The sequence below is a fragment of the Balaenoptera physalus genome (genome assembly GCF_965194825.1).
Source record: "Balaenoptera physalus genome assembly, chromosome: 1".
NCBI classification, from domain to species: domain Eukaryota; kingdom Metazoa; phylum Chordata; class Mammalia; order Artiodactyla; family Balaenopteridae; genus Balaenoptera; species Balaenoptera physalus.
The window spans coordinates 60392027-60414231 of record NC_138882.1 but is presented as its reverse complement, the minus strand read 5'-3'; the positions used below and the strand labels follow the sequence as shown (position 1 = coordinate 60414231).

Below are 22205 nucleotides of genomic sequence, written 5' to 3'. Positions count from 1 at the left end.
AATTCATCCCCCCCCTTCCCCCTTGGTATCCATACGTTTGCTCTCTATGTCTGTATTCTATTTCTGCTTTGTAAATAAGATAGTCTATACCAGTTTTTTCAGATTCCACATATATGTGTTAATATACGATCTTTGTTTTTCACTTTCTGACTTACTTCACTCTGTATGACAGTCTCTAGGTCCATCCATGTCACTACAAATAACCCAGTTTCGTTCTTTTTTATGGCTGAGTAATATTGTATATATGTACCACATCTTCTTTATCCATTCCTCTGTTGATGGACATTTAGGTTGCTTCCATGTCCTGGTTATTGCAAATAGTGCTGCAGTGAACATTATGGTACAGGTATCTTTTTGGATTATGGTTTTCTCAGGGTATATGCTCAGTAGTGGGTTTGCTGGGTCACATGGTAATTCTATTTTTAGTTTTTTAAGGAATCTCCATACTGTTCTCCATAGTGGCTGCATCAATTTACATTCCCACCAACAGTGCAAGAGGGTTCCCTTTTCTCCACACCCTCTCCGGCATTTATTGCTTGTAGATTGTTTTGATGATGGCCATTCAGACTGCTGTGAGGTGATACCTTATTGCAGTTTTGATTTGCATTTCTCTAATAATTAGTGATGTTGAGCATCTTTTCATGTGTTTGTTGGCCATCTGTATGTCTTCTTTGGAGAAAAGTCTAGGTCTTCTGCCCATTTTTTGATTGGGTTGTTTGTTTTTTTGATACTGAGCTTCATGAGCTGTTTGTATATTTTGGAGATTAATCCTTTGTCAGTTGCTTCGTTTGCAAATACTTTCTCCCATTCTGAGGGTTGTCTTTTTGTCTTGTTTATGGTTTCCTTTGCTGTGCAAAAGCTTTTAAGTTTCATTAGGTCCCATTTGTTTATTTTTGTTTTTATTCTCATTACTCTAGGAGGTGGGTCAAAAAAGATCTTGCTGAGGTTTATGTCAGAGTGTTCTGCCTATGTTTTCCTCTAAGAGTTTTATAGTATCTGGCCTTACTTTTAGGTCTTTAATCCATTTTGAGTTTATTTTTGTGTATTGTGTTAGGGAGTGTTCTAATTTCATTCTTTTACATGTAGCTGTGCAGTTTTCCCAGCACCACTTATTGAAGAGGCTATCATTCTCCATTGTATATTCTTGCCTCCTTTATCAAAGATAAGGTGACTTATGTGTGTGGATTTATCTCTGGGCTTTCTATCCTGTTCCATTGATCTATATTTCTGTTTTTGTGCCAGTACCATACTGTCTTGATTACTGTAGCTTTGTAGTATAGTCTGAAGTCAGGGAGCCTGATTCCTCCAGCTCCATTTCCATTTTTCAAGATTGCTTTTGCTATTTGAGGTCTTTTGTGTTTCCATACAAAATGTGAAATTTTTTGTTCTAGTTCTGTGAAAAATGCCATTGGTAATTTGATAGGGATTGCATTGAATCTGTAGATTGCTTTGGGTAGTATAGTCATTGTCACAATATTGATTATTCCAATCCAAGAACATGGTATATCTCTCCATCTGTCTGTGTCGTCTTTGAAATAAAAAAAAAAAAATCAAAGATAAGGTTATGATAGTTTCCTAGGCCTCTCCAACCTCCCTCATTCTCAGAAGGCCCATCTATTAGGGGTCTCCCCTCCCAGCTCTATCCAGAGACATCAATGCATGGCTTCGGTAGAACGGGGCCAAGTGCAAGGCTAAGTAGGAAGGAAGCACAAGGTCCCTACTGTGTTGAGTCAGCATGGTCGAGGCTATTAAAATGCCATCTTTTTCTCCCTCCCACTCCTCTCTCTCTTCCTCTACCTCAATACTCCACATCCCAGACTGCTTTTAATCCTATTGGGAGGATATACAGCGAGAAAGAAAGGAAAAATAATGAACGGCTGTATTCCTTGGCACATGAATAACACTTTCCCTTTTGGGGCTTCAAGAATAAAAAATGAGAGGCTTTTAATCTTGCTAACTTGTGCAAGTGTGTGTGTGTCCATGTGTGTATGTGTGTGTATAAAAATGTAAACTACCACTGTGGGAAGAATAATGCTGATTTTGAAAATCTACTAAGGCAAAAGAAAGCATTATTCCAGAATAAGGTGTGTTAGAGGCCAGTGGGAAAAAGAGCAGCAGATGATTTTGTTTAGGGCTGGGTGAATTAGGAAATACCCTTTTCAGAGCTAACTCTAAAGAGATGAGATGTTGTTGCCAAGATGTGTTTATCAAATGTCTAAGCCGTCTCACAGGATGTGAAATTTGGTTCAGCTGTGTAAAATAGCTCTGTATTTTTATTTTAGCCAAAACTCGGCCAGACTCACAGTCAGTTCCCTCCCCAACAGAGTAAAACAGCAACAAGGACAACAACAAAACACACTGAAACAGCAGAGTAAATGTTGGCAGGAAGCCTGTTGTGATCCAGCCTTGCTTTTTAGAAGGAATCTCTCTCAGTTTGATGCATTGCTTCTCATAACTCCTGATGGCTTTTCTTATGATAAAATAAATTGAAGTGAAAAGAGAATATTGCCATTGGTAATTCCTTCTACTTTAAAAAAAAAAAAAAGCAGGAAAAATTTCCATGCTCCTGTCGACTTTCTCGTGGCTCTAACAGGCTATGGAAATGGTGCAAAGCAAAGCCACAGTTAGAATAGTCGGGTGTGAATACAGACCACATGCCTCGCTACTTGTGCTTCTTTCTGGAGCAGTCTGTTTTGAGTGAGCCGGCCTCCCTCTGGTTAATCATTTGGCCTGGTGAGATTCCACCAGGTTGCGTCTCTGGTGACTCAGACAGAGCCTGGGGCATCACTGAATTTACATTAAAAATCAGATTGGCGTCTGGACACCCCACCCCCACCCCCCACCCCCCCACACACACACACTTAATAAGCATCAAGTTGTGCACTTCCCTCTATACTGATGGCGCTGCTGGCTGTTTGTGTTGTTTTTGGCTTTGAGGTCTTATAGACCAGCCAGCTATTGTGTAAGCATGGTCTGTCTGAGCTGCTTCGGGGCTAGCTGCCTTCTTAGAAGTCCTCTTGCTGTTCATTATTTTGCCAGCAAGCTGTTACTATTGTGAATTTAAAATTCCTCAGTCTATAAGATGGTTAAGTGTAGAAAACAGAAGTGCTTTAAATCTTCAAGATTTTTTGGGATCTTCATTTCTATAATTTGGGATAGGGGTTTTAAGCCAGTGTAGAACTTGTAAATTTGCTGAATGTAATACAGAATTTGGGGATGGGGGTTAATACTAAACTATTCTGCTCATGCTGTTTTAAAAACTTCTGGTGTGTGTGCCTTTTTATTTTTGTTCATCATACAGTCTATTCAGAAAAATTAAAAAAAAAAAAAAAAACATTAAGTAGCTCTTGGCAGAAGGTCAAAAACCAGCATTGCAGGGAAGGTATTTAAAAGTCTTTTAAGTGTGGCTATTTGTATAAGCAATAACCGAACATTTCTTACGACTAGGGAGGACTATTTTCACAGCCTTTCATGGAAATATTTCTAGACGATTTCTGTGGCTCTTTTCCTTGAGCTCATTTATTTGCTTTTGCTTTAGAACAGAGCATTTTAATGAGCAGTTTTATGAGCCTAACCTGCGTTCTGCAAGCTCCACATGACTGGATTCCTGTTACACATAACCTTTGCCCTATTTTCCATTAAAACACAAGACTTTCCTATAATCAACTTTGTACTAAGACCTTAAAGGAAAGAATGCAACAAATACTTTGGTCTACTATTCAGCCCACTAAATATGTTTTTTAATTATTTGTTGTTTCCTTGTTGTTTTAAAAATTATACATATTAATATTTTAATCACAAATTCCTTTCTTTTCTAAGATGCTTATATCCTCATTGGTTTCATACCTTTACCTAATCCAATATTGCCATATCCCTCTGAGTAAAAACCTATTTAGCTGTCTTTATAATCCATTGAGGCAGGTATAAAGGCAAGATGAACCCCAAATCATTTTGGAAATAGGAACTTTCAAGAAAAATAAACCACACAGTTTTTTTAATCTTAATGTATAATTGCCGGTGCCAGAACGTTCCTTCTTATGGCAAAGCTAGATAACCATCTGATGCACCTTGACTCCTTCTCTTTGTCTTTTAATTGAAAGGTCAGACAACTATTTTCCATTTTATACATAGTATCCTAGATACTAGACCTTTTTTCTCTAACCTGAAAAATCCAAATTTGTTTAATTTTTCTTCCAAGTCCACTTTCAGTGTTTTAATCCGTTTTATTGATGTCTGCTAAACATTCAAGTTCTCCCTTTCATTTGAGCAGGCTGCAGAACCCCTGGAAGGGTCTAACCATACTAAGAACAATGGAGCCGTTGTTGTTTGGCACACTCAGCTCCCCTCTTGGTCATGCATTCCAGCCACGTTTTGCCTTTTAAAACTATACTAAGAATTTAAGGTAGTCTGCGGTTCCTTATAACACCTAGCTCTTTTTCTCCCCTGCTTACTTCAGTCAATCTGTCCTCATCTTACAGTCTTATTTACTTTTTCTTTTTAGAACAAGGAGGGCACTCTTTAAAACAGAGTGAAGTAAGTTTAGGGTAAACGAAAGGAAATCTACTTCACATAGCGGGTTATAAACTTATGGAACTCGTTAGTTCCCAAAGGTGGTGCTGGCAGGAAAGGTAAATGAATTAAAAAACCTCTTAGCCAAATTTATGAATGAGAGCCACAAATGGCTACTTAGAAAACCAGGGCTCTGCCTGATTTTTACAGTTGAAGTCAGAGAGTTGCTCCAAGCCTTCCCACAGGAGGTCACTTGAGATCTGTTGAGTCGGCTGACCTTGGGTCTGGCCCATGATGGGATTTCCCAAGCATCCCGTGTCCTCTCAGTACTTGTCTCTCCTTGGTCTCACTGAGGCTCAGAAGGACCCTACAGGCCTGTTCTGGGATCGGCAACTTTCTTTTTGAAATAACTTTTTTTTGGTAACTTTTCCTTTACCGTCCACCCTCTGTCTACCACAGTGCCAATTATGACTGTCAGGGAATGGTGACGTCTGTCCAGTGGAAACTAGCTGAGATCACATTTGGATCTTAAAACATAGATACTTTCTTTTATGTAAAGTCAGACCTTTCTTTTTCCTGGGAATTTTCAGGCATCAGACCGTAAATAGCATTTTTACTTCATCCTGTACTCTATCCTCCGTAGAACCTTCAATCCCCTCACCCCTTCTGCTTTTCCCAGATCTATATCTGCAGGGGTTCTCAACCTAGGAGAATTAAAAAAATCGCAGGTGCTCCAGGCCTCATCCCAGACCGAGTAAATCACAATCTCTGTGGGTGGGGCCCAGTCAAGGATATTCTTCAAAATCATCCCAGGCTATTCTCAGCAGCCAGATTGAAAGCCTGGACTGACGGATTGCTTTAGGTTTTCTCCTCCACCTGCACACCCTGCTCATCATCTCAGTGCCGTCTGAGGCATCATTCGGCCACACCCCCCACCTCCCCACCCCACCCCAACCCCCCTGCCACCCTCCCATGTTAAATGTTCGTTAGTGATTTTGGTGAAGCTCACTGCACCAGTCAACAACGCTGGACCTTTATGCTGTCTGCTTTCTTTGTCCTTCCAACTGTGAACTCCTAGGAAAAGAAAACTTGCTGCAAAAATATGGTCCCTTGCAAATTTATGATACCCAACACTTATAGGACCTTCACCTCCTTTTACTCATCTCTTTGTTGACTGATGTGGTACCTGCTCCAAATATGATCTTTCTTCACATCAGTTCCTCACATGCCTCTAGGCAGGCATGTCTCCTCTGTTTTTGGGAGAACGTTGAGACCAACCAGATGAAGCTGCCCAATACCCTTATTTCATCCTTCCCCCCGTTCTATTCTTACCCTTCCCTTCAATCTACGAGAAGAAAAATTCCATTTCCATTTATTAAACACTATAGAGTACTAACCATGTGCAATGAATTATAATACAGTGGAAAAGACCTACTAGAAAGCAATTAATAATAATTCATAGGAAAAAATGTAAATTCTTAAGAAGAAGAAACATTTAAATAAGCAATAAATGTGTAGGAGGGAGAGATCAATTCTGATGGTCGAGGGAAGGTTATCATATAGATAACCATCTCACAGTCTTCTACGCTGGATATAAACTTAAAAAAATTTTTTTCCAAGACAACTGGGGAAATGTAATGTGAACACTGAATATTTGTAATGTTGAGAAATTATTAATATTTTTAGGTGTGATAACAGTATTGTGGTTATGATTGTTAAGGGTCCTTTTAGGAATACACACTGACATATTTACAGATAAAATTATATGATGTTGGAGTTTGCCTCAAAATAGTTGAGGAAGATAGAACAAGGATGTCCATGTGGTGAATTACTGAAGCTGAGTAATGAGCACCTCCAGGTTAATTTATATTATTCTCTCTACTCTCTCTACTTTTACACGTATTTAAAATTTCCCAAATAAATAGATTTTTTTAAGAGTCACTGATGTTAAGAAATTCTTGTTAAATATTTTTGAGGTGACAATGGTACTATGGTTATGTTTTTTTGAAAAGGAGTCCTTAATCTTTTAGAAATACCAATTGAAATATTAATGCATGAAATGGTAAAAAAACAAATGGAGTCATTGAGATCATTGCAGTTTTTTTAATTATAGTAAAGCAAAAACACAAAATTTTTACTTTGTCATTGAAAAAAATTTCTCCTCAGGAATATATCCACAAACCGCAAGTTGAAAAACAATGCTTTAGAAAGTTATGTAAATCCTGCTCTGTATTTTACCTGTTTTTACCTAAAGATTATACCAGTTTCCAAGTACAACTTTGAGTTGTACATTCTGTAGATGAGTGCGTACAGAAGAGTAAAAACCACCAAACCCCGGGTGTGAGCAGTTACAGTCCTTAGCGATGTAGCGTTTATCACAAGAGTAGTAGGTTTAAAAACCATTTGGTTATATTCCAGTTAACATCAGCCTTCAGTAGATATGCATTGAGATGTACGAAAATAGTCCTGGATGAAAACAAAATTCCACAGGCTTTCCCCATTATCAGTTTAATTAGTAAATTCAATCTTAGCTCTCTGACAAATTTTTCAATGAAACACTGATGATTAACAAATTTCTCTGATTTGGGGAAGAAGGAGAGTCTTGGCTCTGAGATTAGGATATTCATGAGCAACAAAATGGTCATTAAACTAAAATCAGATCCCAGCTGACTACCTGGAAAATCCACAGATTAGAAAATTCTCATTCATGGCTGAATGAGAATTGAGTGTGTTACCAATACCTTCATGATTTCAAGTGGATATCTGTAAAGCATATTATTCTCTATTCTTATCACCTTAAAGTGGTACATGCTCGTTAAACTCCATCCCCATACTGACAGTATCTCAATAAAAGTTAAAATTAAGTGCACAACTGATTACCTTAATGAGATCATTTTATGCTCTCTCAAAGTCTCACTTGACACTATAACCAAAAGGAAATAAAACTTTTGTACACTTAACCAGGAAACATAGGATTTATCAGGGAGCCATTCTGAGAATATCAGTCTAATGTGAATATTTTTAGCAGCATGAGTCAGCAATATTGTTTAACAGTGGAACTGGAACTTAAGAACAGGATTGTTACTGTGTAACCATTTATAAAGTTTTCTAAATGAGCAGAATTTCTTTAGAACTTAAAAAGAAACCTTTATTTAGAAAAATATAATACCATGTACCTACACTTGTGTCTACACTGTCCAATGAGGTAGCCACTATGGTTACTGAGCACTTGAACTGTGCCTAGTCCAAATTGAGATGTGCTGTAAGTGTAAAATACACACTGGATTTCAAAGACATGGTGGAAAAAAAACAGAAAAAGAACTAAAGAAGGAAGGAAAGAAAGAAGTAAGGAAGGACGGAAGGGAAGGAGGGAGGGAAGAAGGGAGGGAGGAAACTATCTAATGATGTTTATATTAATTATACATTGTATCAGTTTTCTGGGGCTGCCATAACAAACTACCACATACTAGGTGGCCTAAACAACAGAAATTTATTTTCTCACAATTCTGGAAGGTAGAAATCTGAGCTCAATGTGTCAGCAGAATTGGTTTCGTCTGAGGCCTTTCTTACTGGCTTATAGGTGGCCATCTTCCCTCTGTTATCATCTGGTCTTCCTTCTGTGTGTGCCTATGTCCAAATTTTCTCTCCTTAGAAAGACACCAGTCATATTGGATGAAGCATACCCTAATGGTCTCATTTTAACTTAATTACCTCTTTAAAGACTCTATCTCCAAATGCAGTCCCATTCTGAGATACTGGGAGTTAGGACTTCAACAAAGGAATTTTGAGGAGATCCAACTTAGCCCATAAACATATGTCAAAATGATAATATTTTGGATGTATTTTGTTAAATAAAACATTGTTCAAATGCACTTCACTTATTTTGCTTTACTTTTTTTAATGTGGCCACAGAAATGTGGCTTGCATTATATTTCTATTGGTCCGCACTGTATTTTATATCTTTGGAGTGTTAAAACACTGTATCCATCACCTGTTGGAGGAGTAAGAAAAAGTTCTAATTATGAATAAATTTCTCACTTTCTATTTAATTCCACTTTTAATACTCAGTTTTTTGTTTTGTTTTTTTTTAATTTTATTTATTTATTTATGTATTTATTTATGGCTGTGTTGGGTCTTCGTTTCTGTGCGAGGGCTTTCTCCAGTTACGGCAAGTGGGGGCCACTCTTCATCACGGTGCGCGGGCCCCTCATTATCTCGGCCTCTCTTGTTGCGGAGCACAGGCTCCAGACGCACAGGCTCAGTAGTTGTGGCTCACGGGCCTAGTTGCTCCGCGCATGTGGGATCTTCCCAGACTAGGGCTCGAACCCACGTCCCCTGCATTGGCAGGCAGATTCTCAACCACTGTGCCACCAGGGAGGCCCAATACTCAGTTTTACTGAGGTATTGCTAATGAGCAAAAGCAGTGAGATGGTATATAAAGATCATGAAATGTACACAAGGAAAATTAGGTCAGAGTTCCATTTGGATCTTCCTCTCTTTATGATCTCAGGTACATCTTTTTCCCTCTCTGTGCTTTAATTTCTTCTTCCTTAGTGAATAATAATGGCTAAAATTTATTGAGGGTTTATTATGTGCCAGGCACTCTTCTGAATTCTACCCTAGTAATTTATTTAATCCACACAACAACCCTTTGAAAGGTAATAATGATAATAGGTACCATTATTACTCTATTTGACAGAAAACTGAAGGACCCAGAGATTAATTAACCTGCCCAAGGACACAGAATTAGTAAGTGGTAGAACCAAGTGGTCTAACTTGATCACCTCCTTTATTCCTTCCCATACTTCTCTCTCATAAGATTGTTTTGGGAATCAACTGAGATGGTGTCTGTGAATGCATTTAAAAATTATTGACAGTTATTTTTTTGGTCTGTTTTCCTAAAAATGATGCAGATAAAGCTATTGTGTTTCTCTTTTGATCAGCAAATGTGTATATCTTCCTTGACTGCCTGGTCATTTCAGAGCTAAAAGAAGTGACTGTGTCTGTGTTTTTAATACGTTATTGAACCACAACTCTTTAATTCAGAAATCGTTATATCTATTTTACTTTGAAAGTGTTTATATGGATTGAGTAGACGTAAACAATTGGCAGAGGGAATATCATAGTACTCAGTAATAATAACATTTCTGGGAATTTTGAAGCCATGGTTAGGAAAAAGGGAAATTCGGGGGAAACTGTGAATACATGCATTAGTACATTTTCTTAGCAATATTTACATCTCTAATCTAAAGTTACCTTGTTATTCTGTAAAGGAACAACTTGATCTGGTCATAAAAAACATTATTTGGAACTGTAGATTGATTGATCAACATCTGTTAGTGGTTGTAGTCTGATATCTGCTCCTAAACTACTTTTAAAACAGTCTAGGGGAAGAAAGAGTTTAAGAAACCACATCAATTTTTCTCTTATACTTCAAGTCATGTTTACAAATTTTATTAACACAGCCCTCAGTACAATCTCATGTATACAAACTTTAAAATACTATAGAATTTTTCTAATAGTAATTTTACCTTTTCATAAATTTACCTTAGAAGAGTTTTAATTTTTATTATAAATGAAACCATAAGTTGCTGATCTTTAAGTCATCTTGTCTCTCTTAACTTTCACCACTCTGTGAAAAGTAGACAGAATTTGATAGCTGAAGCAAATATCAGTATTAAGGTGAAGCAAAGTAAGTTTTGTTTTAAATACATGTTCCATCCTCCATATTGGTAAGCAGGCAACACACACACACACACACACACACACAGAGTTTCAGAAGAGGGATGGAGAGAAGTAACAAAAGACAAACTCCAGACTCAATGGTTATAACTTCTGGTATATAGCTCTTTGTCCAATCAATCTTACTTTCAATATCAGTAGTTTCAGCATCTACAGTATATTTTATTCTTATCATCTTCATGAATTTCTATTTTCTGCAAACTGAAATTTTGCCTAAATTGAGACAAACTTCCTTACATTTTAGAGTATTTGTTAATTGGGAACGACTATCTACAAAGACAGGAGTTCTGTTTTTGGCAACTTTGGAAGTAACTTTCCAATTCCACTGTATGTGCTGTATATTTTATGACCCAGACAGATGTGGTCCAGCGCTGTCACCAGAAATGTTCTACCTTTGAACGTTGGAAACAAGAAATTTGCAATATCTCAACATGGCGAATTTCTTCTGATTTTACTTTCATCTCTCATATTAACAGAAACTAATCTAAATTGTCTAAAACAGCTTTTAGATGTTTTATCTGGATCGTCTGGTAAGGCTGTTGGGCCCTCAAGGTGTATTCACTAATTCATTTGTAGGGATGGATGAAAAAGTTATCTTGAGGCCTCTGGGAATTCTGCAGTAGAATTCTGTGGTTGACAGCTTTATCAACTACAGTGTTCAGTGGACCTTGGAGAAATTTAAAACCCTTGACTGTAGCTTCTTCTTTAAAGGCTTCGTTTTTTTCCCTACACTCTTGAAAGAAGTAACGATTCTACCTAAAGCGTTTTACCATTGTGTGTTTGTAATCCACTGCATTCTTTTTCGTTTGTTTTTTACATGTTTTTGCATGTAAAGCAAGTGATACTGTATTTATATTGAACTTTTAAGATTATTTACCTCATAATATAAGGAAGAACTAAATTAATGCTTTCATAATACTTGAATTTTATTGCCCCTGCTTTCTCTAGGACTTTATTAACTTTACTGTGATGCATCAGTACTCATCCATGTAAACATTTCTGAAGAACGAAACAATAGATAGATTTTGTTTTATAATATTTATGATTTTTCTTTCACATCTTTGTCCATCTTTCAGTCTTTATAACAAGACCCAATGTTTCATTGCATAGACCTTATAATCCCTTAATACCCTGATTCTAAAATGAATGAACTTTAAGAATATCTGTTAAACAAATGGTATGATGGATGTAATAACTTGAAATTTCCCTGCAGTTATGCATTTTAGATAAGAAAAGTAGAATTCCAAAAGCATAGATTACTCTTTTGAGATGGTCATTTTTGTTCCTAGTCTTCAGGTATTATCTTCTTACAAATGAAACCACTAAGATTTTTCTTGTGATCATAATATTTGGTTACTTGAGTATGAAACATTTGTGATGATAGTGACGTTATAAAATTAGCAGCACCAAAAGAATCACTCTGAATCACAGAAGGGCTTTCATTGTGACCAACATCATGAAGAATTGTTTTACGTCTATAAGGCATTTCTCACAGGACTATATTTGGTCATCCTAGTAGCATTTGGAAGTACATCTCTCATTTCAAGGTATTTGTAGATCACTTTTGTTGGTGGGGTGAGTATCATCCCCACCCTAATCAAGAATGGAGAAGATGTAATATAATATAGCAGTTAAGAGAATACATTCTGCAATTGGAATATCTGTATGGAATTCCCACTCTACCACTTATTAACTAAGTGACTTTAAGCAAGTGAGTTTGCTTCTCAGTCTCCTCATCTGTAAAATGCAAATAACAACAATAGCAACAATAATAATAATATCTACTTCATAAGGTTGCTGTAGGATTAAATGGGTCAGTGAATGTAAATCAGTTTAAAAACTATCTGACATTTTACTGTCATTTAGTGAGATTTTTTTTTCATCATAACTTTCAATGTAGAAATGTTTCCATATGGTAGAAGTCAGTCTACCAATTTGGTTGAAGAAAAAAAGAAAAATATAGCCCATTAACTAGTATATGTAGTAATGTAACACGAATGCATCAATGTAGTAATGGTATCCTCTAAGGATTGTCTGAACATCATTTTAGCCCTATAACTTTCACCTTTTTCTTGTGGATTTGCCATCAACCATTATGATCCCTGCCTTCAGGAAACTTTCATTTTGGCTAGGGAAATGGACATTTACATACCTAACAAAGATACAAGACAAAGGATAAAAAATCTAAACTGGATGTTCAGAGGGTGTTGTGTTTTACCTGCAGCATTCAAAGATGTGTTACATTCGCGCTAAACCGTGAAGGACGAACAGGTGGAGGTGTAAGAAAAAAGTTTTAGGCTGAGAGAACATCATGAATATCTAAGTGTTTTATTCATTTGGACTCTTTAGGGCATAAGTAACAGAAATTAAATTCAAGTGTACTCAACTTTTTAAAAATAACAAAACCGTTTACTGACTGGTGTAACTACATAATCCAGAGGTAGATAGAGCTGTCCCAGCTGGATCCAGACATTCCAATAATGTCTTTAAATATCTGCCCCTCTCCATGTCTCAGCTATGCAGTTCTCTCTGTTGACTTCATTCACTGGCAGGTTTGACCCCTCTTCTCTCTGAGGCAGGCTAGCCCTCAGGCTTACATCTTAAAAAGTTTTCATCCTAACTGAAAAGGAACGTCTCCTTCCTAACAGTTCTGACAAATGTGCTGTGATTGGCTTTGCTTGGTCACGTTGCCATCTGTCATCGCAGAGGCCAGGCCAAATGGATATCTGGGGGGACTTGGCCCTATCAGTGAGGTCCCATCTAACCACCAGAACTGAAAGTGGAGGAGAGGAGGCTTCCCAAATTTATATTTGGTCTACCAAAAGAGGAGGGATGGCAAGACCTGTGATAGAATAGAGAGGATGAAGATGGATTATTTTTTGACTCATCTCTCTCTCCCTTAATCTAATTGCATTAGATTTCTCAATTATTAGAGAATGCTGTGAAGTAAAGTTAAATCATTAGAGTGGGACCATTGTAACTCCCCATCCCAGCCTCCCTGATCTTCTGCTTCTCTGAATTCTTACAGCACCTATAAACTCCACTAAGCAATGTAACACTGAATCACATACTATTTTATAATCTTTAGTGAGACTGTGTATTAGCATTCTCCAGAGAACAGATAAGTTCATAAATATGAACTTATTATGTTGAAATAACAATGAAATACGTGCCTCAAAGTACCAGACTGTAGCCTAGACTATCCTCAAAGGCTTCCTGGAACATGTTTCTCCCATTTTTTTTTTTTTTTTTTTACAAGTTTCATTGCCTGCCTTTCTGGCCTCTGCAAATTAGAAGTGAATGACTGGGAGTGGGGAAAGGTTCTTAGTGAAACATTCTCCATATTGTGGGGCTAGAAAATTCAAAGCAGCATTACCATGGAAACAGTATTTTCAGAATGACAACCTGCTTCACTAAGAAAAGTTAAATGATATTTTTTACCCTTTTTTTAAAGGGAGTGGAGAATTGTATAACAATAATAAGATGCTTTAAAAGGGGCAAGCATTGGTTATCTGGGAAAATCACTTGTGTAGATCTGTAGATTAACTCCCAAAGTTCTCCACTGCTGAGAAGAGATGCAGCAAACTCCCCTTTAGCTCAATAGTATGTTTATGTACATATTATTGCCAGGATACTTCAGATTTCTATTATTCTACTTTTAAAGAGTTGCAGTCACCAGCCTTATTTAGATGGTTTCAATGATCCTCAAAGAAGCCTGTGACATAATTAAGTAAGAGCTTTAAGGAAAGGAAGGAGACAGAAACAGAACATATGAAAAATAGATATCCTGATCAAGCCCAGAGCTTCTATAGTGGATGCTTTGAGGTATCGTGGGAATTATTTCTGATTTGGCTCTATCATTCTTTCACCTGTTAAAGTTTCAAGTCTTTAGGGGAAAGCTTTTAAATTAAAATTTTGTAAAGCAGCCTGTTTCTTGAATACTGTGAAATTAATATTAATTTTTATAAACAAGTTTACATTTATAGTGCTAAGTTGCTATTTTTGATTGTTTAAATTGCATTAGATTTCTCAAAAGCTATTTAGAAAAAATTTACAATAGGAAGGCTGTCCATTGTTATTTTTCAGAAGAAAGCTGGTTTTCACAATATTAGTCACATTTTGTAAACAGCATCAATGAACCTGCGCATAAAAGGTTAAATGTTTGCAGACCATTCTTTTTTGCCTCAAAGATCAGAGACAAATTACTATTTTTATTTTACATTCCCTTGATGAGGATAATGATAAACAGCTGTCACTTCAGTGCTTAGACTGCAAAGAATCCTATTGCAATCCTATAGTTTAAACAAAGAAAATAATACATAGTCATACTCAGTATTCATACAGAAAAGAGAATGAAAGAGAATTTGCTTAAGACTGGAGTTAGAGAAAAGGGAGTATTTGCTCTCTGCAGTTACTCAGTTAAAAGAAAAGTTCCACATATGTACATTGTCCCCATTCATCTTAGACATACTGGAAGGGGAAGTTACTCCTTCTTTCTTTCTAAAATGAGAAAAGAAATTAAATTTGCATTTTGAATTCTATGAGTCCCCATCATGCCCATGGTATTATCAGAGTAGTTAAGATTTGCATGTGACTACATGCCTACTAGTATTTCCAAAAACTAAAGAGAATTTCTAATTGTTTTACTGGTTATTCTGGAACGTTTCTTTTTTTTTAATGTTGAGAATTAAACCGTTCAGTGTTCTCCATTCACTCCAATGCTTTGTTTATTATTTGCATCTGATTTCAAAAAGTGAATGTCAATGTCTTTTGCATATTTTTATATGCAGAAATTAAAGCAAGGCTAAATGTTAAGAATAGTGTGAAGTGGGAAAATTCAGTGTTTCTATATGAAAATAAGAATGGTGGTATAATTTTCCTGGTGTTTCATGTTCCTAGAGGTTCTTTTAATAAATGCTGTTTATTCTGGTTTTCTCTTCTGGCTCAATCTTTTTTTTTTTTTTTTTTAACAAATATCAGTATTTAAAATGACATCTTTTTCCTAGAAACTCTTTCTACATTTATTATTTTATCTGTGAAACTAACTTGATATATTATAGATTTTCCCCTGTTTCATAATGCTTCTTGATTTTTTTATACCTAAGGAAAAACAGAAATTGGATTCACATTATATTCATCTTACACTTATTGAACACGTTTCAGCTCTCAGAGCCTCAGCATGCTCTTAGGTTGACAATAACAATGGTACCCACCTCCTAAGGTTGTGGTGTGGATCTTCTATGTAAAGTGCTTATCACAGTATCTAGAACACAGTAAGTGCTCAATAAATGTTCCTGGGAGAGGTAGTATGTTGCTGCTGAAATGCCATCACCCCCTTTTGTTAAATACAACAGCAAAATCCCAGTATGTTTCAGATCAGAGAGACAAACTGAATTGTACTTTATCCATTATGGAGGTTTATATTGCTTTATGTAAAAGATGTTTTCATCACAAAGCTGTAGGTCATGTGGTCTCACTTATATACATAATTTCATCATCATTTTATCATCCTCACTATGATCAAGTAGTAGTGGATCCTAGCTCATCAACTTGAGGTTTCTCTCATCTCCAATTTTTGTAACAAGTAGGCACTCTTGGAGATCCTGAAATGCACTGAGGCAGCTTTCTTGATTTAGGTAAACCCTTTTGTAGTGTCAGCTCCTCCTCCTTCTCCTCTTTCTCTGGTGCATCAAGCTCTGTTCTAGGTGCTGAGAAGGGAGAGATAAACAAGACCCCAGAGTCTAATAGGGGAGAAGTATAAAACTAGGCTGGATAAAATAATAAACAGTAGTACAAGAAAACAGATGAAGTACAGTATGGGAAGCGGTGGAGGGTCTGAGGGCCATCGGGAGTTTGTCTAGAAGAGGTGATGGTGGAGCTGGGTTTTGAAAGATGAAAGATCTTCACAGATGGGAGGAGGGGATTCCAGGCAAAGGGACTAGCTTGCAGAAAACATGGTGGTATAAAAAAATACAGTTTGCCATTTTTGTATGGTTGGAATTGAAAATGTCTTGTGCTCAAATTTTTCAACTTAAATTTCCATAATGTATGTTGAGAGTCAAGCGGCTCTCTAACTCATTCCATGAATATTCAGAAAGGAAAGAAAGAAACTAACGTTATTGAGCACCCACAAGGCCCTTGGCTAGGTTACTTCATATGCATTATCTCATTTAACTTCCACAAGTTTTCCAGAGAAGTGTATTCCCATTTTAAAGATGGGGAAGCTGAGTCTCAGTTACATTAAATAAGTGAGGTGTGGCCACACAACTACTATATGATAAAGCCTGAATTTGAACCTAAAGTTTTTACTTTCAAATACAATACCCTTAAAACAACATCGCAGTTACCACTGATTCTTAGAATTTGGGCTCAGCATGGAACACAATCTGCAGTGGTTTTTATGCCCTGGAAAGATGTTTGGGAAAACAATTGGTTTTTCACTGCCATGGCTGACCTTCCCTCTATCACTTTACCACTCTATGGCCTTAGCTTTTTACCTATTTATCCCAGATCCTATTGTGCTTATATTACAAATTAATAATAAAAATAAGAAACTACTTGATTTAATTCTTTCAGTGACCAAAGACCATTTAAAAAGAAATGGTATAGGGAAACAACTTTCATTTTTGAAACTTCCAATCCTCTCTCTTGCTGTAGTAGCAGTAAGATGCCACAGAAATGCCCTCCACAGTATGGTACTGGCACAAAAACAGAAATATAGATCAGTGGAGCAGTATAGAAAGTCCAGAGATAAACCCACACACATATGGTCACCTTAGTTTTGATAAAGGAGGCAAGAATATACTATGGAGAAAAGACAGCCTCTTCAGTAAGTGGTGCTGGGAAAACTGGACAGCTACATGTAAAAGAATGAAATTAGAACACTCCCTAACACCACACACAAAAATAAACTCAAAATGGATTAAAGACCTAAATGTAAGTCCAGACACTATAAAACTCTTAGAGGAAAACATAGGCGGAACACTCTGATATAAATCACAGCAAGATCCTTTTTGACCCACCTCCTAGAGAAATGGAAATAAAAACAAAAATAAACAAATGGGACCTAATGAAACTTAAAAGCTTTTGCACAGTGAAGGAAACCATAAACAAGACAAAAAGACAACCCTCAGAATGGGAGAAAATATTTGCAAATGAAGCAACTGACAAAGGATTAATCTCCAAAATTTACAAGCAGCTCATGCAGCTCAATATCAAAAAAAAAAAAAACCCAATCCAAAAATGGGCAGAAGAACTAAATAGACATTTCTCCAAAGAAGATATACAGATTGCCAACAAACACATGAAAGAATGCTCAACATCACTAATCATTAGAGAAATGCAAATCAAAACTACAATGAGGTATCACCTCACACCAGTCAGAATGGCCATCATCAAAAAATCTACAAACAATAAATGCTGGAGAGGGTGTGGAGAAAAGGGAACCCTCTTGCACTGTTGGTGGGAATGTAAATTGATACAGCCACTATAGAGAACAGTATGGAGGTTCCTTAAAAAACTAAAAATAGAACTACCATACGACCCAGCAGTCCCACTACTGGGCATATACCCTGAGAAAACCATAATTCAAAAAGAGTCATGTACCACAATGTTCATTGCAGCTCTATTTACAATAGCCAGGACATGGAAGCAACCTAAGTGTCCACTGACAGATGAATGGATAAAGAAGATGTGGCACATATATACAATGGAATATTACTCAGCCATATAAAGAAACGAAATCGAGTTATTTGTAGTGAGGTGGATGGACCTAGAGTCTGTCATACAGAGTGAAGTAAGTCAGAAAGAGAAAAACAAATACCATATGCTAACACATATATATGGAATCTAAAAAAAAAAAGGGGGGGGGGGGTGTTCTGAAGAACCTAGGGGCAGCACAGGAATAAAGATGCACACATAGAGAATGGACTTGAGGATACAGAGAGGGGGAAGGGTAAGCTGGGATGAAGTGAGAGAGTAGCATGGACTTATATATACTACCAAATGTAAAATAGATAAGCTAGTGGGAAGCAGCCGCACAGGGAGATCAGCTCAGTGCTTTGTGACCACCTAGAGGGGTGGGATAAGGAGGGTGGGAGGGAGACGCAAGAGGGAGGAGATACAGGGATATATGTATAAGTATAGCTGATTCACTTTGTTATAAAGCAGAAACTAACACACCATTGTAAAGCAATTATACTCTAATAAAGATGTTAAAAAAAAAAAAAGAAATGTCCTCCAGTTATCACCCTGAAGTATGGAGCCAGACTCTCAGGATTGGAAAGTGACCATTGTGTTTTAGAGTGAGCACATATTATTTTAATATTTTTAAGGTGTTAGAAGAGCAACAGAAGCCTTTATAAATGTTTAGAATTTCTACCTTTGTTATTGTTGATTTTTGTGGCCTACAAATATGCCTTTCACACATGCATATTGATCGAAAGTTAACGGTTATTTATAGATCTCTTTAAGCGATTCAGCACAGTGCTTTGCCGAGAACTGATTGGATGATTAAAAACCCAGCAGATCAAAGTATGTACATTTCCAAAGAAAAGTACTTCATGTCCACATTGGAAGCAATAAATTATTTCCCCCTTTTATTTTTTGCATTCATAATTAAATCTTTCCAAAGCTAGAAAGTAGCCAGACCACTAACAATATTTGTATCATGTTCTGGGGCTTAGATGGTTCAACCTGACTTGAAATGGAGACCATTTGTTCTAAATTGATTTCAATGCCAAGCCAATAGGTCAGTCCTTAATGATGAAGATGCCATTCCAGCCCAGCCTCTGGTGGATAAGCCAAAATTAATTAACTCAAGTCACATAGTATAGAAAACAGATGCTTCTCTCGTGTTGAAGAAATAAATGCTTTGTGTATGGATGTGTTCTGTTTTATTCAAAGAATAACAAGTTAGAAGTTAAAATTGTAAGTTTTTCACAGTTGAGCCAGCCTTTAGTAGTGATGACAGAAGCATGAATTTATATAACAAATTCCAGCAAGAGCATGGAAAAATGAATTATCCCCTATATCTCTTATTTTGGCTCCAGGCCAGGCCTAGGAGATTTAGTTTTAAATCTGGACTGATCCAAGTGCTGATCCATTCCAATGCAGACCTAGGAGTTCCAGAACAACACCAAGGTTATTTCTAATCTATAGGATCCCTGGAGACGCCTCCCAGAAGTGTACATCTGCATCATATGTTTGGATTCAGTTCTTTGGCCAGCTTGCAAATGGCTTAAGATTAGATTGTTCTCTAGAGGTATGTTGTTAGGTGCACTGTTTATCTGGTCATCCATCTAAACATTCATTCAGAATTACAATCCTTGCTTTTCCTCAATTGTGGCAGGCTAAAGGTAGAATAATTGCATGGTTCTGATCTCTTTTCAGAATTAATGGCTGTTTGATAAGATAAAGATGTTACCATCTAGTAGTACAACTACAAATTCAGTAAACAGAAGTCTTTCATCTGATAATGTCTGGTATTTTTCTCTTCTGAATAAATGTGAAATAATCCATGTTTGGCTTTCCTTTCTGTTAGACTGAAAATGATGAGAATGGCCAAGCAGAAAACTTTTCCATGGACCCACAGTTGGAGAGGCAAGTGGAGACCATTCGCAACCTCGTAGACTCCTACATGTCTATTATCAACAAATGTATCCGAGACCTAATTCCAAAAACGATAATGCATCTTATGATCAATAATGTAAGTGATTATAAACTGTCTCATTTTAACCTCTAACCCATCCTAGCGTGGAAATTGCTCACATTCTCTTCAGCTTCTTTGTGATATTTTCTGGATGGTCGAAATACCTATCACCTAGGCTTATCAATTTCCATTACAAGTGGTAAGTGAATGATGAGTGTAAGAGAAGTTAAGAAAGAAAACATAAAACTTCTAGCTACAGTACAGTGGTATTCCCTATTGGCTGTCTCCTCTAGAAGGGTGCGAATTTGCTTACAATAAAGCAGAGCAAAAATACTCTAGTCAGGGTATAAATTAGTTGCAAAGCCAGCAATAAAACCAGATACCCTGGCTCCTAGACTTTGAGATTAAAGGCAAAAGATATTTATTCTCTTCTACATATACACACATACTGAATATGGTAATATGATTATTTTCACCTTCTAAAAACTATGGAATGCTATTTTAACCTGGGAAAGGGCTTTTTGCCCTGTCTGCTTGGCTACAAAGTCAGTTACCTTTTCTAAGGTAAAGATGATAGAGCCACGGATCTCAAAGTGCCTGCTAGACTAGCCATCAGTTGATCTATATTGCATAGAATCCCTCCCTTTTCATGGTTATTTTTATAGCAGTCAGAAAATGATACTTAAATTACATGGTCTGGTTTGGTCCTTTTGGTAGCTACTTTGTTAAAGCATAAATAACATCACAATTTGTTTGAGAACTTATCTTTTAGATAAGATAGGCTATAATGAGGTATTTTATAGCAGGCTTTTCTGACTCTTGAAAAGTGAGACACCAACGATTTTATTCCTAGTTATCTTCTAAGGACACCTTCTTATTTAAATCAATGATATATTATGAGCATTTGCTTGTAACAAATAAAAATTAGATGGTAAAGTACTGAAAAGAGCCCCACACTAGAATTTAGGAGAAACCTGGATTCTATGCTTGGCTCTGCTACAGACTCTGTTAACCTAAGACAAATCCTTAACTTCTTTCTACCTGTTTCCTCCATATGTGAAATATGAATCATAGAAAAAGTACCTGGCTTAGGGATTTGTTCCCCAAGATAGTATATATGGAAGTACAATGAAAAGTATAGTTGTAAGAAACTAATATGGCTGCCTACTTAAGAATTGTAAATAGCCATTATCCATATATAAAGATTCCTTTCAAAATTCTAAGTATGACAGTCCATTTGTTGTTCATGATCTATGAGTTTCTTGACTTTAAGAAACCCCAAACAGTCACGGGAGCAATCTTGTTTTTAACTCACTGTATTTTTGTACACATTTCATTTATTCAAACAATGTTAGTAGGATGCCTTGAAGCATCAGCAGCAGGTAAGCAATGAATTGCAAATATATTGGAAACTATAAATTATATACTTAAGCTTGGTCAATGGCCTGCTGTGTGACCTGAAGCAAATCATTTGGCCCCTCTGAGTTGAACTCAGTCACTTCTAAAACTACACTAAGAACCCTGAACTACCCCACAGAGTTGTCAGAGAACATCATAAGTGTGACTATATGCCATTTTGAAAAATATAAAGTACTAAGCAAATAGTCTATTTTTTAAATTACCCTCTTAACTTCACTTAAATGAGTTCAGGTTGTTTTGCCATGGAATCCAGGCACTTGCGTATTTAAACATTTTCCTGATTAAGTATCATTTATCTTTTCACTGTTTTACTGAGAGTCATTAGTGCTGCCATCAGTTCAAACGCTGCTCTGCTCTGCACTGTATTAAATCATCAGCACAGGAAATAGCACTTCCTGTCTATAGCTGTGAGGAGTGGCTTGACATAAATTAGTTAAAAGGAAAAAAAAAACCTGTTGCAGATCTAACCTACTTTCACCTTCTCAAGAAACACACACACACACACACACACACACACACACACACACACACACACACACACACACACACACACACACACACACACACACACACGAGGGTAATTGCCCTCCCTCCTCACTGGTGTTCTCACTTGCTTCATGAAATGGCGAAAGCCCCACCTACAGGGTATTACCCATGGAAGTAAAGTTCTGCTAATTGTCTCCAGGGAGACCTCACATAAGAGTCATGAGACCTCACATAAGGGAGACCTCACATAAGAGTCATGAGAAAGAAGACTTCAATTAAGGTCTGATCACCTTGAAGTAGAGATTAATAGGAATAAGGAGAAAGCAAAAACATTATGTAATGCTGGATTCTTATGAAGTTATGGTTATCTTCGTTTGAATTTAACTTTTCATATCTACCA

The 22205-nt window shown here is 36.8% G+C and overlaps 1 protein-coding gene across 6 annotated transcripts in view; it reads left to right on the top strand.

Annotated features, from left to right (window-relative positions):
• DNM3 (dynamin 3) overlaps positions 1-22205 on the top strand; it is a 578846-nt gene that overhangs the window by 519628 nt on the left and 37013 nt on the right. For all 6 annotated transcript variants that reach the window (XM_082437591.1, XM_082437593.1, XM_082437588.1 and 3 more), the window contains one exon: positions 19793-19957. In XM_082437591.1, the coding sequence (XP_082293717.1) occupies positions 19793-19957 (165 nt within the window). The remainder of the gene's footprint in view (positions 1-19792; positions 19958-22205) is intronic.